Source organism: Corvus kubaryi, unplaced genomic scaffold, assembly GCF_017639235.1.
Source record: "Corvus kubaryi isolate FWS band 111438036 unplaced genomic scaffold, C.kubaryi_AGA036_p1.0 37385, whole genome shotgun sequence".
Taxonomy (NCBI): domain Eukaryota; kingdom Metazoa; phylum Chordata; class Aves; order Passeriformes; family Corvidae; genus Corvus; species Corvus kubaryi.
In genome coordinates, this window is record NW_024581127.1 from 1,600,029 (window position 1) to 1,618,981 (window position 18,953).

The 18,953-nt window shown below is 35.8% G+C and overlaps 1 protein-coding gene and 1 long non-coding RNA gene across 7 annotated transcripts in view; one reads left to right on the top strand and one right to left on the bottom strand.

Annotated features, from left to right (window-relative positions):
- PDE7A (phosphodiesterase 7A) overlaps positions 1-18,953 on the bottom strand; it is a 76,136-nt gene that overhangs the window by 15,314 nt on the left and 41,869 nt on the right. For 3 of the 5 annotated variants that reach the window (XM_042036446.1, XM_042036443.1, XM_042036448.1), the window contains exons 3-4: positions 13,503-13,586; positions 924-1,075 (exon numbers count right to left, since the gene is read on the bottom strand). In XM_042036446.1, coding sequence (XP_041892380.1) covers positions 924-1,075; positions 13,503-13,586 — 236 coding nt within the window. Of the gene's footprint in view, positions 1-923; positions 1,076-13,502; positions 13,587-14,077; positions 14,111-18,953 lie in introns of all 5 variants that reach the window. The other 2 variants (XM_042036447.1, XM_042036445.1) reach the window with 2 other exon arrangements.
- LOC121668568 overlaps positions 1,072-18,953 on the top strand; it is a 33,398-nt gene continuing 15,516 nt past the window's right edge. For both annotated transcript variants that reach the window (XR_006017454.1, XR_006017455.1), the window contains exons 1-2: positions 1,072-11,622; positions 14,712-14,818. This is a non-coding gene — a long non-coding RNA (uncharacterized LOC121668568). The remainder of the gene's footprint in view (positions 11,623-14,711; positions 14,819-18,953) is intronic.

An 18,953-nucleotide genomic window follows, 5' to 3' on the forward strand; every position in this document is an offset into this window, starting at 1 on the left:
CTACACCACAGCCTGATCATATTCAGCATGGATACATCCACTGTATTATAAGTATGTTCTTTTTCTGTGTCAGATGACAAAAAAGCACTGGATGCAGTGACACAGCCTTTGGGATCTTGAATAACCTGAATAATCTTTGCCTGCTCAGTCCCCTCCAGCACTATCCATCCTCTGTTGCAAATACAGCAGGTAGCTGCTCCCTTAGCATCACCTCTCTTCCCAGTACCTGCTTTCCCTACTTTAGTGCTGCACAAGTGTATTACAGCTATCACTTTTCTTGTCTAGAAGAATTGCCTACCAAAGAAAAAGTCAGTTTGGCATAAGCGTGTCCTGAGAAATCCATTTACTGCACTTTATTGAGTTTAGGCAGTCATTCTTCCAGTTGTTCACTAGTGAGGTTAGCCTAAAAATGAAAGGGAATAGTTGTCCAAATTGCTCCATTACATTTCTTAAATTCAGATACATTTTCCTTTCTTCATTTTTTTCTTCAATTATTCAAGGCATCCTTAATTCACCAGTTATTAAAAAAAAAAAAACACCAAAACCAACCAACCAAAAAAAAACCAACAAAAAAACCCAAACAAACAAACCCAATCCCAAAAAAAACCAAAACCAACAAACAAACAAACAAAATCAAAAAACCCAAACAAACACACACACACAAAAAAATCATCCAAGTAAAACTGTGGGCAGTAGAAGAGTTTGCTACAAATCGTGTAGTTTTGTCTGGATTTCATAACAATAGATACATACATATATATATATACACACACACAAAAACACACAAATACATACACACATACATAAAAAAACATGCTTAAAATTTGTATTTGGTTGCACTTTTAGAATGTGATATAATTATATATATACTAGCAAGCATTTTAAAAAACATACTTTACAAAAATAAAAATCAAGCAACCAACCTTTGCTTGTCCATTATAATCATCATCTAAAATGTTTGAAGAATTTGGAACAGTGATACCACGGAAAAAACGGGAAGATCTCAGGTATCGCTGGAAACTAAGCAACCTTCTCACATTTCTTGCAGACACAGAGACCTCGATTTCAGAATTTGCTACAAAAAACAAGAAAATAAACACTCTCTCTAAAAAACCTTTATCAAAAAGACAAGTGCTCAGGGAAGTTTGGTATAAAGATAATCCAATTTTTTTGAGTATCAAACATTTCAGCACAAATACAGATATTTTTATTAATAATAAATACAGAGCCATGGCTTAGAAAAAATATGTTCTGTGTAAGCATCCTGTGAAGAAAAACAAATACTTAAGTGATAGCTGCAACTTATCTTTTTAAGGAACTCTTATTGAAAGGACAAAAATATTATGGATATTGTTTAAAAACACACACAGTGCTGCAAACAAATTATTTTTGGAAAACTGCTCTCATGTATACACATCCAATCCATGTCCCTAACAAATCACCTAAGATGATATGTACACCAGCAAGAGAGTATCAGAAACTGAGTGTTAATACAGGAGATACAAGTAGGCTTTGAGCAAGTATATATTACTTTTATAGTTTAGAGCTCAGAAAATCTCTTTACTATGCCAAAGTTTGAAACACACACAAGTAATTTGGGTGCTTTTGCAAATAACTATACTCTTCTGACAAACAAGTATGACATTTACGTTCACAGCATATCTAATTCTGTTTCCCAGTATGGTGAAAACACAACAGAAAATTATTTCAGCCTCCTTACAAAGATTAATCCAAATATTTTGCTTTACTTTTATTAGCTTAACTGATTTATACAAAGGACTGATACTAGTTTATGTCCAATTCCACTTGATATGCCTGAAGTGTTTTAGAAACCCCAACATCGAACTACACACAGCTACAGTTCCTTTGCAGCAAGCCAGATAGTCTCATTTTGAAATACATTAGGCCAAATTTGGCCTTTACTTTCTTCTCAACAGTGCCCCCAATTAACAGTTTTATATAACCAACAGAAAGCCAATGATCTTGATATTCACTCATCCTGCCTGAAATGACTCATGTTAAAAAATAAAATTAAAAAAAAAAGATGTATTAAGTGCAATTGTATTAAGTCAATGACAACATCCTCTTTTTCAAAAATGCAGATCATCAAAACCAACATGATCCTAACTCTGTAGTATAGATGTCGTGTCCTTCCAAGAACAAGGCATATTAAAAGCTGGTGAAGTCAGGAGTTACAACTTTTGTTCTTTAAAGTCAGTCTAAAATGTTGTGCAGGGGAAGGTGTAGCCTTATTGACAATCTCTACTAAAAGCCTCAGTGATTTCTAGTGACAGCAGCTTAATTCTACATAAGATAAATCTTTATCCATTTATATTCTTCTCCCTGCAGAAGTTCCAATTTACTTTCTTTTCTATGCTAGCTCATTAATACATTAATGTATAAATTAATATATTAATTCCCAAACCATATTAATAAAACACCTCTAAATAGAGCTGACAGCAGCATGATCATACAGTATCTAATCAAACACGGCACCATTCCCTATCAACTGTCTGTGCTAACAGAGATTGAACTGACACAACTGAATGTTCTTTCAGACATGCCTCAAACACTTCATCAAGACACTGAAGTTCTGGGCTAACACAGACATCTTCACATGAAGTATCCTTCTTCAAGCTATCATTCTCAAGGCCAAGGGCTCTTCCTCTGAAGACACTGATACCTGCAATATATCCCAGTTAAGCAAACAAAAGTACTACATATGATAAAGGTTGCTTGTGAAGCAACGTTCATGTGTACAGCAGGCAAATAAATAGATTCTGTCATGCTGCATTACTCTACCAATATTTCTAAGCACATTTGTTACCATGAGGTTACAGTCTGAGCACTGCCAACCTGCAGAACAGAGAAGCAGGGAGCAATACAGCTGCTGCTGCTGCTAATGCAGTGTATGCTACAGGTAAGAAGTTTCTCCCCCTCAACCTTGATCCAATCCCTTAAGATCCAAATTTCAAAACAGAAATTATTAGGTTGAAAATAAATTAAAATGGTATATTTAGGTCATAAAATGATCTAAAGTATCGACAAAGTCACATACAAAGCCAGGAACTTCACTAAATCTCAATAAAACAAAATATTTAAAGTAGGAAAAATTAGCACTTTTCTGGAAGCATAGATAATTTTCTTGTTCTCAAGTATTCTTCTACAGATCTATAGTTAACAAAAACCTGTTTTTGTTGTCATGCTACAAATTAAGTTTCACCGTCACAGGTACCCCCCCCCATTAATCTTGGACAGAACAGTATGATGTAGGTACTACAAGTAAAACAGCAGCTTCTGACAGCAAAGTACACAACAGAACACAGAAATGCAATAATTTGGCAGTATAGGCCTGTGTTGCACCTATACTTGTATTCATAAGTCATTTAGGAGGGCTTGCACATGTTCTTGCTTCAGGATTTTTTCTGATAATAGAGGTACAAAGGCAAATTAGTTACTTGGTTTTCTGTGAAGCTGAACCATCATTACTCTTCACAATAGCTATTGACACCTATCTTACAAATCTGCTTAAACTCTCTAAATTATCACCAATTTGCACAGCTCATAAACCACTATTATTACATATTAATCCTACTTTTTCTACCCCTCATTAAAAGAAAAAAGCAAAACCTACATTATTCCAGCTTTCCTAGCAGCAGTGCTGCTTATTACAGAATCACAAAACAGGTGAATTAAGAAACCAGAGGGGGTTCATCTGGTCAAACTCTTCTGCTCAAGCAGAGCCACCTAGACCACATTGCCCAGAACCATGTCCCAGAGGCTTTTGCGTATATCCAAGGATGGAGACTCCACAGCCTCTCTGAGCACCCTGTGCCAACACTTGGTCACCCACCCTCACAGAGCAAATGTATTTCTTGATGTTCAGAAGGAACCACCCATGTTTCAGTTTGTGCCCGTTGCCTCTGATCTTCCTCACCCTTTACTGGACTCTCTCTGGTATGTCCATGTTCTCTTTTACTGGGGAGCCCAGACTGGGACTCCAGCTGAGGCCTCTCCAGTGCTGCACATAGGAGCAGGATCACCCCTCTCAACCTGTTGGCAACAGTGCTCCTAATGCAGCCCAGGATACCATTTGCTTTCTCTGCAGACAGGGGATAAGGCTGGCTCATGTTTAACTTGGTGCCCACCAGGAGGCCCAGTTCCTTTTCTGCCAAGCCACTTTCCAGATGGTTGTGCCCTGCCTGTGCTGGTGCCTGAGGCTGCTCCTCCCCACGGGCCAGGCTTCGCGCTTCTGTTTGAGCTATTAGTTATTGCACATGGATAGCCCAAGCTAGGTAATAACACCTTGACTAAATAAATGTCTTTATCCTTTAGATATGAAATGATCAGAGTAACCTCCAAATGTGAAAAGAGATCTTGAGCCTTGCCATCCCTCTGCAGCTCCAGAGCACCTGATTCAGGGGACTACACCAACCCAAAAAATGACTTTCTCTCTTCAACAGTTAAACATTTACCCCAGGACAATTCAGAATAGGCAAGTCAGATGCAGAGGTTTGACAGGTTATTAATTTAAACGGGAGGCTGAAACAGAAAATAGCTGGCTTTCAAGGAAGGGGATGAGGGGAAGATACATTCTTCAGCTGCAGGAACACTGATAGCTACTGTGCCTGCCTTTTCCTTTTCCTCACAGTTAAATTATTATTAAGGATAAAAAAACCAAGAGCTTTGTGGTTCTGGCAGACCAGCTAAGGCCAATTCATGGAAAAGATTGGTAAAATGAATGATACAGTTGTGCAATAGAAACTTGGCATTTCCCTCTTGGCACATTCATTCCCTTTAGATGCATGATTAATATGAGAATGACAGCCTTCCCTCTTCTATCATGAGTCATGAATCGAGATACTAATTTCAGAAACCCTACCAAACCAAGGTTCAGTAATGTATAGATCACGGAAAGAAGAGAGTGAAGAATGAAAGAGTGCACTGCATTGCTCATGAATAAGCATGTTGCAAAAACATCTCTCCTCCAGCCCAAACATTTTTCCATTCATTTGGAGCCTTCAGTGTGCTAAATGCCCTTCTAATATCCAATACTGACCATTTGCTCTCAACAACAGTTTAAGGACAAATTAGAATGACAAAATAAATATGACATTTACAGCCTTGCAAACTGAATGAATGAAAGCAAAGTTGGGAGGATGGGCATGTTAAGAAGGACACTACAGCACTGGGAAGTGCTTTTGATGTGAGGAACCAGAAGGCAAACCAGCAGGCCTTTAAGCCTACTCAACACAGCTGTCCTGTGACATTCTTCTTCCCATTCCTTTGTAAACTAGAGTTATCATCCAAAGTATCAATCCAAGGTTTCGGGACTCTGTTTGTTTGACTAAAATGGTTATATTCTAGTTTCTAAGCATATTAACTGAGATGCTGGTGTAATAAAAAATTCCTTTCTCTAAAACAAAGAAAAAGAAGTAATTCTGGTTACTAATATCAGTTATTTTGCTAATGTGATGCATATATAGCAATAAAATAACACAAGTCGCCTTCATGTAACAGATTTCATCTGTATTCCGAGACGCTAATTTTAATCTCTCTTCCCACTCCCAATCTTTTAACTTCACCAAAACCTAAAAAAAAGTTTTAGCACATTTCACAGGGGTATTAAAAATTTGTTTTTCTCATGCCAATATAAAAATACAAAGTAAGTAAAGGCAAGTGATAATCACTTAAAAGATCACAAAATACTGATGAATTTACTCTCAAAATTTTTGTATCTTTTGTAGTAAGGACAGTCCACAAAAGAAAGAATGACAAATATGATGGTTTAGTTATTAATGGAAACCTTAAATCCTAGCAATATACTTCAATTTTCCTATAATGCAAAGATAGACTTACACCCTCTGATGGAAATCTGGTCAAAACAAGGCTTGCAGCATTAAGAACTCTACCTCCATTTCTTCCTTGCTACTGCCCAAAAGGCAAATAGAAAATTATCCATGACAAAAAGCCCTGAGTTTTGCTACATACCAATGGAAAGAGCATAACTGAGGATCTTGGGTATCACTGCCACTCTAAATTTTTTTTAAAAAAGGTATTTGAGACAATGGATCCTTCTTATGTTCAAATGTAAAACCTGAACTTTGAGGTGCACAGGCCCACCAGAGGAGGCTTTTTCCCCAAAAATATGAAGGAATTATCTTCTTTTAATGGAAGTGATCTCTCACAAGTTTTCCATATTAACCCAACTGCACATTTACCATTTTTATATAGCACATACTATCATTAAACCTGACATATCATCTGAAATTTTCCACTACCTGTAAATATTTGTTGGAAAGAAATATTACATTTCACATGCCAATTATAACCATCTTTCTAGGGAAGCACCTTTCTAAAGATGCATCTTTCCAGGACACAAATAATTTTCAATTTATGAATAATCTGAAAGTATTATCTAGCATTTTACACCACTAGAGGGACCCATAAGCATTCTAATTTCACATATATTCCCATCAAACCATTAAGAAATGTACTATATTAGATCCATGAACATTTTTGTTTTAATTAAGTCCTGCTATTGAACTCTCCTGTATGTTTACTACTCATGATTTGAATTTTAAAATATTTTTACGACATTCAGTACTCAAGTATTATATAAAACTATGATTTCATTTGGAATATACAGTCTTAGTAAGGATTTTAAAGGTACATAAAAAGACTGATTTAGACTATTGGGGTCTAAATTATCTCATTATACTTCCTGTCTTCCTTAGAACCACTTAGAAGCCCTGTTTAGCATTGTTGTAAGGCACTACACTCCTGCTTAAAAAAAATATTAAGCCATACTGTTTTGATTTTAATTTACAATATATAACCATTTCTATACACATTCATAAACCTTTTCCAAATAATAATGAGTGCTGGAAAATATGCTGTGGGTTAACGATTAATGAAATAAACATAGCATTGCAAGTGTCTTCTGACTGAGGAATCAGAAAAAAAAATTTAAGTTTCATGAAACTCTAGTAGTACCACAACTTTATTAAAAACTCTAGGGGTTTTCAACAGATGCTTCCTGATGGAGGGGAAGTGCTAGGCATCACCACCACCAAAGATAACTTCTTTCCGGAACGATCTTACAGAATGAAAGGATCTCACTGCCTCAGCAAAGCACAGAGCTAGAGAACCACGGAATAATTTAGGTGGGAAGGGACAGAAGAGACTTCTCAAAGTCCTTTAGTCCAATTCTCTGCTCAAAGCAGAGCTGATTTGAGAGAAATTACTCAAAGTGAAGGGATTAGACTACTTTGGTATGAAGTGCCAATTCTCCAATGGCACTGTAAGTCACTGCACAGCAGCAGAAGTGTAAAAAAAAAATCATGAAAAGTTGGATTTTACTGATTTATCTTTTGAATTTTGGCTCATCTTAGTGTTTCTGTAAACACCTCAGGAAAGACACAAAATTAAGTGAATTAAACAATGTCATTCCTGTGCTGGAATGAGTAACATTTTGCAATAATCTCAGGACTAGGAAACTACATACAAGGCAGTCTTTCTGTATCAATTTGCTGATTCATAAGCCCAGTTGTGTTTTTGGGTTTTTTTTAACCTGAATCCACTCACTGGGCAAGGCAAATCTGCAGTTCACAACAGCATACTGTGAACTAAGATACCTCACTGAAGCTAAATATTTAGAGGAATATCATCAGAACACAAATATACAAAATATATACAAACATAGCCTTTACAAAATGGGTTATGCCATGTTAATCAAGGTACTGATGCTCCTACAGAACACGACACAATGGTTCAACTCTTTTCCCAAAAGGATAATATATTCCAGACCGTCGCCAAATCATTTTCTTGCTGTCTTCCCAGAAAAACCCACCTTTCTTCTGTGTCCTAGAAATCTTCGCTCCTACAGTAAAGGAATGACAGAACCCTCAACTCATCTTTTTTGTCTATTTTTCATCACCAGAAATAAAAGAATTGAAAAGTAACCCATCTTGGTTAACAGAAAAAGCATTTCCTTTACCAGTATATGTGACCATCAACACAAAGTCAAACTGGCAGCAGAGATGAAAACAAAAGAACTCTCACATATTTTCTACCCAACTGTCCAGCATTAAAAAAAAAAAAAAGCCTTTCCAAATAATGTACTTGGAGAAGGAACACATCGAAGAAGTTCAAAAGAAAATAAAAGAAAATAGAAAGTATCTCTGTCTTCTTCCATGGTCAAACTTATGCCAGCAATGAAACACAGAGTGTGCTGTACGTGTGCAGGACTCCAGAGCACACACACTGTTTTACAGTAGCTTGGGAAGAAGAAACTATAGGTAAAACAAACATCTAGAATAACAAAAGAAAAAAACAAACCTGCTCTGTATTCTCAATTGGCACTTTTTATCCTCCAATCTTCCTTAACCAAGCTCACTTCAAGCTCACTCTTTCCATTTGGCCAATACAGCTGTAAATTTAGAACATTTTCTATGATTTCCCCTTCTGTGACTGCATTCTCCAAACTAAATCAAAGTCAAAATTTCTCTCACATTGTGGAACACAATTTATTTGAGTAATCTGGATTGTGAATAATTAGAAGACAATTTCAGAATTGCATCATTCACAGAAAGGCAGCTTTTGAAGAAATCTCTTAGGTACAAGCTTTTTACTCCTCAATGATGGTGTTTTCAAAAGAAAACAAATACTTCAAGCTATGATCACACAGAAATCTTCTTGCATTACTTTATTGATTGTGAAACTCATCCTTCTTCACAGTAGATTGCTGAACAAGACAAACAATTACCATTAAACATAACCAAATAGATAATTCCTCTATTTTCTTGAAACAAAAAAGGCATTGAAATTCATCTGGACTATGCTTATTTTATCTCAATCTCTAGAAGGTATCATCAAAAGCATTATTAGCTGCTGCAACACAAGGATTTTTCAAATTGTTTCAGGCAATCAGTTTGGATTTGCACTCATCTCTTCTTTGAATTCTGGCCTCTCAGCCAAAGGAAGTCTAAACTCACTGTTCAAGTGAATAAACCTTTGCCAATGGTTTGTGAGCTAGGAACTGGAAAGTTAAAAACATCATTGCAAACAGTATATGCTGACATTTTTGCCAGATCTCAGAATAGTTTATAATATGTTCCACAAAGTGTAATTTCCAATTAAACAGTCTGAAGGTTGTATAATAAAGTGGAATTTCATCACATATTTGCACTCTCAAGAAAGAGAATTAGATTTAGCCATCACCTATAAAAATATCCCTTTCTTTCCATTCCCCCCTACAAAGGCTCCATATACAGCTAAGGAGAAGAACCATTTAAGTCTCAGGGAAGTCTTAAGTTTCCATCACATTGTTTTTTCTCCTATGTGAAGCATTATACTGTATGCAAGCAACTATTTTCTTCAAAATTGAGCATTCTTGAATGTTACCAAACACATACTGATTAACTCAAAATCCCATCTTCTAAGATATTTTAACTCACAGATGTGACAGATTTGGTTATCTATTAAACATGAAACAGAGCCCCATATGATGGCAATATCATCATCTCCCCATAGAAGCATGCTCAGATGAGACTGGCATGAGAGAATTGTAAAAACCTTTTGACAAGATCTTACTTATTCTGGGCCAGGCACAACAGGAACAGCAAGAAGAAAAACACGTTTCTTCTCTGCAAAACCAAAGTATTCATTTTTCTGTCTGGTTCTTCTAGACTATATCCAACAACCCTTTCCTAAAAGGGAAGCTTAAAAGTATTAATGTCAGCTGTATCTGCATAAGACACTTCTCAATATTTTTTCTGTTATCTTAATTATTCATTTGATCTTCATTCATTTTGGCTTCACTTCCTCACTATAACATACTATACATATCATTGTGCACACTCACTGCTTTGGTTTTTTTTCAGGTGAAACAGTGAGTGATTAGGGCACATTATATATGCTTTTGTTTCTGCATGCTAGAAACACCTCAAACAATCAAAATTTCTTAAGTGTATTTGTGTGTGTGTATATACATACATATATTAAAAAATAGATGTTACTGACAACCTCTCAATAGCAAGAAAACAAAACCTAAAATTTTATTGCTGGCTTGCTATTTATGAAAAAGGGAATATTTTTATCCTGTCATTCACTAATTCTTCTACCAAAGATTTTGTTTCACATTAGCTTGTATCAACATATTCTGACATTGAAGACTGAATTACTGTCTGTGGTGTCTCAAGTAATGTAAAGAAAATTTTAAAGTATTTGTGTAAACTGTAGCCTATTTGTAAACCAGAAGACAGTGATTATAACCACTGCAATCACTTTTTTCCATAACTTCCCTGAAAACGAAACAGTACATGCTGCATTCTTACAGCAAACTGCAAAACTCCACTCTTGTTTCCCATGGAGTGAAAAGCAGACCCAGTGTTCTACAGTTCATTCAGTAAAACATTACCGTCTATGCATTTTACTGTGCAACAGTGAATTCAGAGGAAGAAAGTTGTGTGGCTACTCTCTCCTTTCCAGAAATGGTGGATCTGAGATGCTATCTTGAGTTTATGCCCATGGTCCCACACAGGAGTAACCAACAGTCACACAGTAAACAGCAAAACTACAAATTGATGACTCAGCATGAACCAACTGCCAACCACCAAGAAGAATATAATCCTGACTTTCCCCACTCAACTAGAAGCAGTCTTGTTGAAACAAAAATTTGTTTATTAAGCTATTCCTCTTGGTAGTTCCTGCAATTACCTATAAAAAAGTGACTTTGGAATATAACGCAGAAGGAAAACTACCACCCAGCAAAGTTACTTTGATCATCAGTCAAATCCTACATTTAATAATCCTCAGATATGACTCCCATTCCACTATCTCTAACAACAATATTTTTCCGATCATCTTCCTAAAATCAAATTTCCTAACAGTTACTGTTGAGAATACTTCTAGACAGGTTAGAAACTTGAATATTCATGTCTCAATTACAGAATTCTGGAATGAAGATACAGATGCTGAGCCTATAATGCCTAAGAAGGTACAGAAGTGATCTTTAGAAGTAAGTGCTGACAAACTTTTCTTCAGCAACACTAGCTGAAGTTGCAAGTTAAAATAGTGTTATGAAGAAAAGTAATGCATTTCAAATTCAGTACTCTTCCAACCTACCAGTAAAATACTGGGTCAAGAGCCTATCAATAAAATATTAGAAAAGAGACTGGTCAGCATATTATTAGCTAAACCTCCTGAAAGACATTCAACTTCTTCTCAAAACATCATTGACAGAAGAAGAAAATGCTGAACAACCAAAGTTAGCTAAGCAAAACACAAAACAGCAAATAATGCTTCAGCACTGTGACTGACAGCCACTGTGTAAGTCATCTGCAAAACACACAAGCAATGATCACTGCAAAATGTTTAGAACCACAGAATAAAGCTAGTGGATAATAGAAAAAAGTTACAGTGCAACGATACAAACACAAAGGAGGAAGCATGTCCATGCATTACTCATGTTCAGGATACAGCTGTGATGGGGGGGAAAAAAAAGGCAACATTTAGATGGTTTCGTCTGCTTCAGCTGCAGAAGACACCCTTTCCAGTTCAGTATTTGCCCCAAGGAAAGAAGAGCTGACCAACTCCTCTCATGTGCTATTACTCATACAGGTGAGTATTTTTCGGTCGTGTAGCTCTATGTGGCAAAATCAACTCCTTCTGAAGTAACCAGGAGAGGCCAGGGAGAATATCCTAAAAATTAGGTCAAGTCTGATTCCTGCAACTTCTCTCTACTTGCCGTCTCATATGAGGTGCATTACTAAATATCGTGCTTAAAACAATTAAGAAAACACTGTTCAGGACTAAATTAGCACTGCGGAGAGAAAGAAAAAATTTTATGGATAAAAAAAGAATCCCACATTCATGTAAATTATTAGATAACCTACTGATATGGTGAGAGATGGTGCCAAATTCCTGCCTTTGAAAGAAACTCCTCAATGTAGCAGGAGCCAGCAGCCAAAGAGCAACCCTTCAACAAGCTACAATCCTGAAGCGCAAAAAATCTGACTATATGACAACTCTGAAAACTAACAAAGCAGCTGACAGAGGGAAGTTAAAAGACAAGAATTTTCTGGGCCTCCTAGCAACATTTTTGCTGTCATCAGACACCACAGGTTATGTTGCTAAAAGCTGGTGGCTGTGTCTGAACAAGTAGGGGCAAGGAGAAAGGGTGTGAAAGTCCTTTTCCTGATTAGTCATGATCTGCCTGATGCACAATCATCAGGATGGAAAGAAACAGTGTGATGAGGACCATAGAAAATAGTTAATTTGACAACAGCAATAATATCATACATTGACTGCCTTTTAACAGGTAGTTGTTTTAATACTTCTGTTAGTATTTTCCCACATCAGCATGAAATGCCACATATATATACACAAAAAGACACAGTTACGCACTTCATAAATTGCATGCTATTTCTACAGAGAATTTATTATACTCAGTCGGGACTTGAGATGAAACTCTTATCCTCTTTATTGAAAAAAATCTACATAGCACACTCTTCAAACTTTGTTTTCTCACCTATTTTTATGAAACTTTTGAACGAAACTAAGAGTTTAAGAGTTTTAGGTATGATCTCCTTTTAAAAAGAATGACTTCAGTTAAGATCAGAGCATAAGACCAGTTTCTGCCACTCATTTTCATTAATAAGGTAATTACAACAACCACACTTACTACCATGAAATCAGCTTTACTAAATCTCTCCATTGCATTCAAAATACTTGGAATTGTGCTGATACAATGTTGGTATAGATCCTTTATGACACTTAATACATTCATCATTGGCATAATTTAATTAAGACTCAAATCCCCTGCACTTTTGCTGCGTATTGTTTTGGTGGTTATTGAAACTTTATATTACCACAACTACTGTCAAATTTAGTTGTAACAATATAGATGGATAATTTTACTTTTTTCTCTACGAAAATATTATTCTTGTAACACTTCCAAAAAGAAATGATTCCTCAAACACGTTATCAAAAAAATTTAGGCTGCTGTTTTCTACTAACATTTTAATCTTTATTTATTTGTCTATGTCCAAAAATTTAAGTCCTAGCTATACATTTGAGTAGATGTAATTCATTATGATAAGGTCAAGAATATTGATATTACTGTAATACTGTTCAAGCATCATCCGGGACAGGGCCTTTCTACTGCTTTATAAAAATAGAAAAGTATTCTCCTCAACCGATTGTGTGTGCCAAGTAAGCACACAGCACACACATCAGTAGCTGTTTAGAAGATAAGTCTTCATTTCCATACTGATTCAGGTCTAAGTTCGATCAGTTTAAAATTATAGTTTTTTAAAAAAATATTTAGCAGTGAAGATTTTCCTCTTCTATTTTATCCTATGAGCTAGAACGAAAGATTTTCCTAAGTATAAAAAAAATGGTCTTGCTATAAGAGCTCCTAACTTTATTTTAGAGGCTCAGTAGTTAAAATTGATGGAAGCCTTTGTTTATTTGTCATTTATCTGCTTTTAAATACTTACAGTGAAAAATACGGAAATCAATGTATGGATGAGAACCTCTTCTCTCTGTTTCAAATCCTGCCCGACTTCTTACTCGCACATCTCCTAGAAACAGGGTCAAGAGTGAAATAAAAGTGTGGAAGAGTGGCAGAGATAAAATGCAAATGAACATAGCCTGGAGGGGGTAAAGATTCATGTACTTAATGGAGGAGAGTAATTCAAACAATAGGCCTACTTCAATGCTTTTTGTTTTAAAGGTGAAATTCAAAACAAAGTTTGAAGACTTGTTAAACATGCAATCACATGCTTTCTTGTCAAAATCTCTCCTGCCTAAGCATACGTTGCCAGAAGCATGTGATAAGCATTCAGATGAAATTGGGAAGAGCTTGCTACACCAGTATGGTAAAAATGCACCTTAATGTGACAGAAAACAAGAACAATTAAAGTTGATTTGTTCCTCAGTAACACACATACAACGATAACATTTTGTAGAATACAAAAAAGATTCAACTTCTAGAAATGGCAGCTTTTAGCAAATAAGCTAGTTACAATATGGTTTTATATTATATAATATTTTCCCACTAGCATTTACTTACTTGTGCTCAGCTGTTTGAATATTACACAAGAGCCTATTAAAATACCAAAACTCAGTATTAAAATTTTATCAAACTATTTTGCACTGTAATTAGCTTCAACCTGAATCTTTTAGCATGCTAGTTGACTTCTACTTATGCATTTTACCAACTGAAAGCTGATCAGTATTCTTTCATTAGATATTTGTAGGTATTAATATAAGCAGTTCACCTGGATTAAAAGCTTTCACTTAAAACCCTTTTGCAATTACGAATTTGGAAAAATCTTCGAGGATCAAATGCAATAGTGTTTCCCGCCTCAAACCCTAACAAAGATAAATTTAAGATGTGCAAATGTTGTGGTTTCTAATGATGAAAATCCTTCAAGTGTCATACTCTCCTCACTTCAAACACAACACTTTTAACATGAAACCAAAATAAGTAATTAACAAAATGAGTTTAACTATGACTGAGTTTATAAGAACTAAATAAAAATATAGCTATTTAATTTTCATCAAGTCACAGACATCTTGAGAGCATTTTTTTCCTTTTTTTCTTTTCTAACCTGCTAATCTGTAATGCTGAAGCAGGGAACTTGTCAGAAAATAGCTACAGGTACTGACTCACACTTCAGTAATATGCTTTTAATACTTAACAGGTATCTTTCTAGAGATTCATATCTATAAACACTGACACATCTACAGTGACGTGACGCACTTTACATGAATGTTACCTTGTGAGGCACGCTGCAAGCACCACAAAAGGGTAAGTAGGCCCAGGGCTCCCCTAAAGTTTACAGATCAGTACAAACATACTAAATACGTATTGCCTTTTAGTTATTAATCCTTTTATTTTTTTAAAACTAAAAACCTTAAATGAGCTGCAAGGGAAAGCAACCCAATTACTATCTACAAGTATTATTTTTCAGACCACTTACAATATTTTATTTATAAGGGCTTCAAGCATTCATTTGAGCAGAGTGCAAGAGACTTGTCTCCTTCCAGGCAATACAGAGGCAGCAAATTGTAGAACTCTTCTGTTAGGCACAAGCAACTGGTGAATTTTATTTACAAAATAAATTAATAAAAATGAAAAAGAGAGGAAGCTTTGGAAGAGAGGGGGCAAATGCATTAGTAGCTGTATGTGAAAGTAACAGTTCACATGGAGGAAAATTCAACTTTCATTACCTTTCACTCATATTTATCTGGGTAATCAGGCATAGCTACACCTATGTGAATAAGTTCACCAGCTACATTAAAAGAAAAATGAAAGAGGTTTTTTAGTGGAGCTAATTTTTTACAGAAAAGGTGATACAGCTTTTGTGATTTATTTTTAGTTTTCAAAGCAGGTCTTTACGTTTAGAATTTCTAAACCACAGCACAAATTAGCAAATAGTTTCAGCCAGTGTATAACTAGGTTTTGATGAACAATTTGTTCCAAGTGTCAAGAACAGGAAAAGTTCACAGAAAAATACCTGAAGACCAACATGGAATTTTGCAAATAACAAAGCAAGTGGGTTCATCTGATAAATTATGTCCAGAAAATTTCTCTCTGCTTTGTTCTTTTTCATTTATTAGTACCCTTGTGTAACAGCATAGACAGAATAATATTATCCCTGTTGCCCTTGAAATGCCTGCGATGCTGACAATTTTAGGGAGGAAAACAATAAAAACTGTCTGTAAGTAAAATGAATAAGTGCAACTAACTACATTATTTTGAACAGGAATCTATTTACAGGAATATTTAGCCAAAGAAGGAATCGTATATTAAAAATGCACATGGCAAACTAAAGAAAAGGCAACTGTAATAAGATAAAGCTAAAATGAGTGTATTTACTTTCATACATATAAAATGAGAGATTCCCAGCAAGGGAAGCTAAATATTTTCATTACATAGTTATTGAACAAAATTTCCTCTCCCAAATCATGGTAGAAGAAGCTATTTTTTTAAAAACCAGTATCTCAACAATGGATTGATTTTTTCAGTTGGAATTATTCTAGAAAATGTATATGCTGGAAAAATATACCCCTTCTACAGGACTGGAATTTATTACAGCAAACAAACTAGAAAAATTCTCTTGTGCCAGAACAAAGGCAGAAGAGCCGCCTCCATTATCATGGTACAAAGCTGCTGCATTTTTCAAGATTTCAGACAACAAATGGGCTTAAAAAATATTGGTGGAATTTGATGATACCATACATCCATCTGAAATTTCTAAATATGTAGAAGCAGAAAAAGGAATAACTGGCTGCACATTATGAAACAATGTGCTATTAGCACAGTGAAACTAATCTCTAGTGCATATGTATAGTTAATTCCAAAACATCCAGAAATACTGGATCATCATTATGCATTCACTGTTTGGTTAATGTAACCTGCAGAAGATTAATGGATCCCAAATGCACCCACTTCATTGTACTTTCACACAACATAACACGTTCACAACAATTTGCTTGGGAAATCCTGCACAAGTGTTTTGCAACCCTGTGACTCTGAAGTTATGCAGAATTTTAAGGAAGAGACATGTTTATCTTCATAGGGAACTTTACAAAAAAGCACCAGATATCTCCGATTTGAGATTACTTTTATCAAACAAAAGGACACTGTTACATAATTCCTTCAAACAGCAACAGAAGTCCAGCCTCATAATCATTATTATGGTAGCTGAAATATTAAAATTCAACACCTAAACCAAAAGAACTTATGAATAGTTTTTGTTTATTTAGACCTTTACAAACATACAGAAATGCTTACAAAATCTGTTTAAACCATCCACAGTCTGCTTATAGGTAAATTTCCTTGGGGAAGGGCACAGAAGTGGCAGGAAGCTGACTGACAGGTTTTATCTGAAGCGTCTCTTCTTGAGCCACTTTTAGCCACACTGGAAAGACTCCGATGTTACCTTAAGGGAACACATTTAAGTCCAGCATCTTAATGAAACTGGACTTTCAGGAACAATCTTTCCCTCTTTGAGAGTTTTGGTGATTCCAAAGAAACAAGAGAAAGATTTAAAAAATGTGAAGCCTTCCTTTCCAAACCTTATTTTGGGCACAAAAATGATACAATATCTGATGGCTGAGTATTTAGCTACACTTTTTTCCAGAATAGTCCAGCATGATCAGGATTGCTTGCACTTTTAAGACAAAGATCATACTGGCAGAAATTTAACTGAAGACTAAATAAATCATGGAAGAAGGAATGTAAGGAATGTAAGTGTTGCAGCTACAACTGAAAACTGAAAAGAAATTAGGGCTGTAACAAAACTTACCTTGAAACAGATTGCCTGTTCCTGCCCCTCTCTCAGATTCCTACTCACACCTCAAGGACAGCTCTGATACTTACGAGGCAGCTGAAATACCACAGCTGACATCCCTGGGCGTTAGGGTTACACAGCACATACTTGGTGCTACCCTAACACTGCAGTATGGCACAGTAACAATGCGGCAGCTGCTTGGGGAGCTGAGGCCATCCGGAGCAGGGGCAGAAACCTCAGAGATCATGGAGGACAGCTGGGAGCAGAATTATGACAGCCACCTCAAGGTAAAGCACTCAAGTCAGCCATGAGGTGGTGAAGAGCAGGATTTTCAGACAGAATTACTAACTTCATATATTATAACTCCTATTAAATTTGTTGGAGAAACAGATGACAGGTCAGCTGAATGCGCCAGAATTAAAGCAAACAATACAACATAAAAACCCCTACCAGAGAAGAGCATGCACCTACATTACACAGTAGCTTTTCTCCAGTGTTTCCTATTTGAAGTGATCAAGACCTCTAAAGAAAGGTAAATGCTTCAGTTGTAGTTGAGAAGTGCATGCTCACCAATACAAGCAGTCAGTGCCCCACGCTTTCTACCCCATGCACAGAAGAAAAACTTAGTCAATATAAAGCAACAAGAAAAAGAAACCAGAAAAGGAAATAAGAGAACATCAAGGAAGTATCAAGATTACACAGAAGCACTTACAAGATATTTTGAGAATTCCTCCTAGTTGCTGAGAAAAGTGGCTGAGGTGATGCAGATGTATTAGCCTTTCCAAGATCTTAAAAGAAAAATTCTACAATGCTGCATCTGTATCTATATTTTAAAACAGTAAATAAGCCACTCGGGAGTGGCTTAGTGTATATTTTGGGAACGGGGTATGACAGATGAGTCACTACCGTCAATGCTGCTTGTTTATATCGACACACTGATGAACGCAGTTAGGAGTTAGGGGTTTTTTGTGTACCCATAAAATAGGATCTTTTAAATTGAACCTGGACACACTGCTATACCACAGGAATTCCTATTTACTTGGTGTAAATGAATTTCCATTGGATTACCATTGGAACAGCCTGAAAAAACTGAATGAAGCAACTTCATGGCCAGCACAACTACACAAAGGCAGAGGGAGTTACTGTAGATACTCTTAGCCTTGTATTTTTGGTTTGCTAAGATAAACACCTTATCAAGGTACATTTTGCTAGTAGATACAGTCTGTGTGAAATAAAACCAACAAATAAAAGGCAAATCATCTTGTGACTGTGCCTAACTTCCCATTAAGTTACAGCTGAGGATTCCTTATAGCTTATTCTGCTGAAGTGTACTAAGATAAATAAAACAAAAACAAAACTCTCACAATACTGTAAGAAATGCAATGCTTCACATTTCTTGCAAAAAATTCTAATGGAATATATTAACCCTTGAATCTACTCTGATATTAATGTTTCTACATACCGATGAGTCCAACTGTTCAGCTTTCAGGCTGGTCTTTTTTACAGTCCATTTACAAGTACAAAAACAATAAATATGTAACTAGTTGCTAACTTGTACAGTATAGTGTACATAACATTTGGGAAAACCAAGTGATCTCTATTAAGTGAGAAAATAATACACATTTATCACATAATGATTCAAACCTC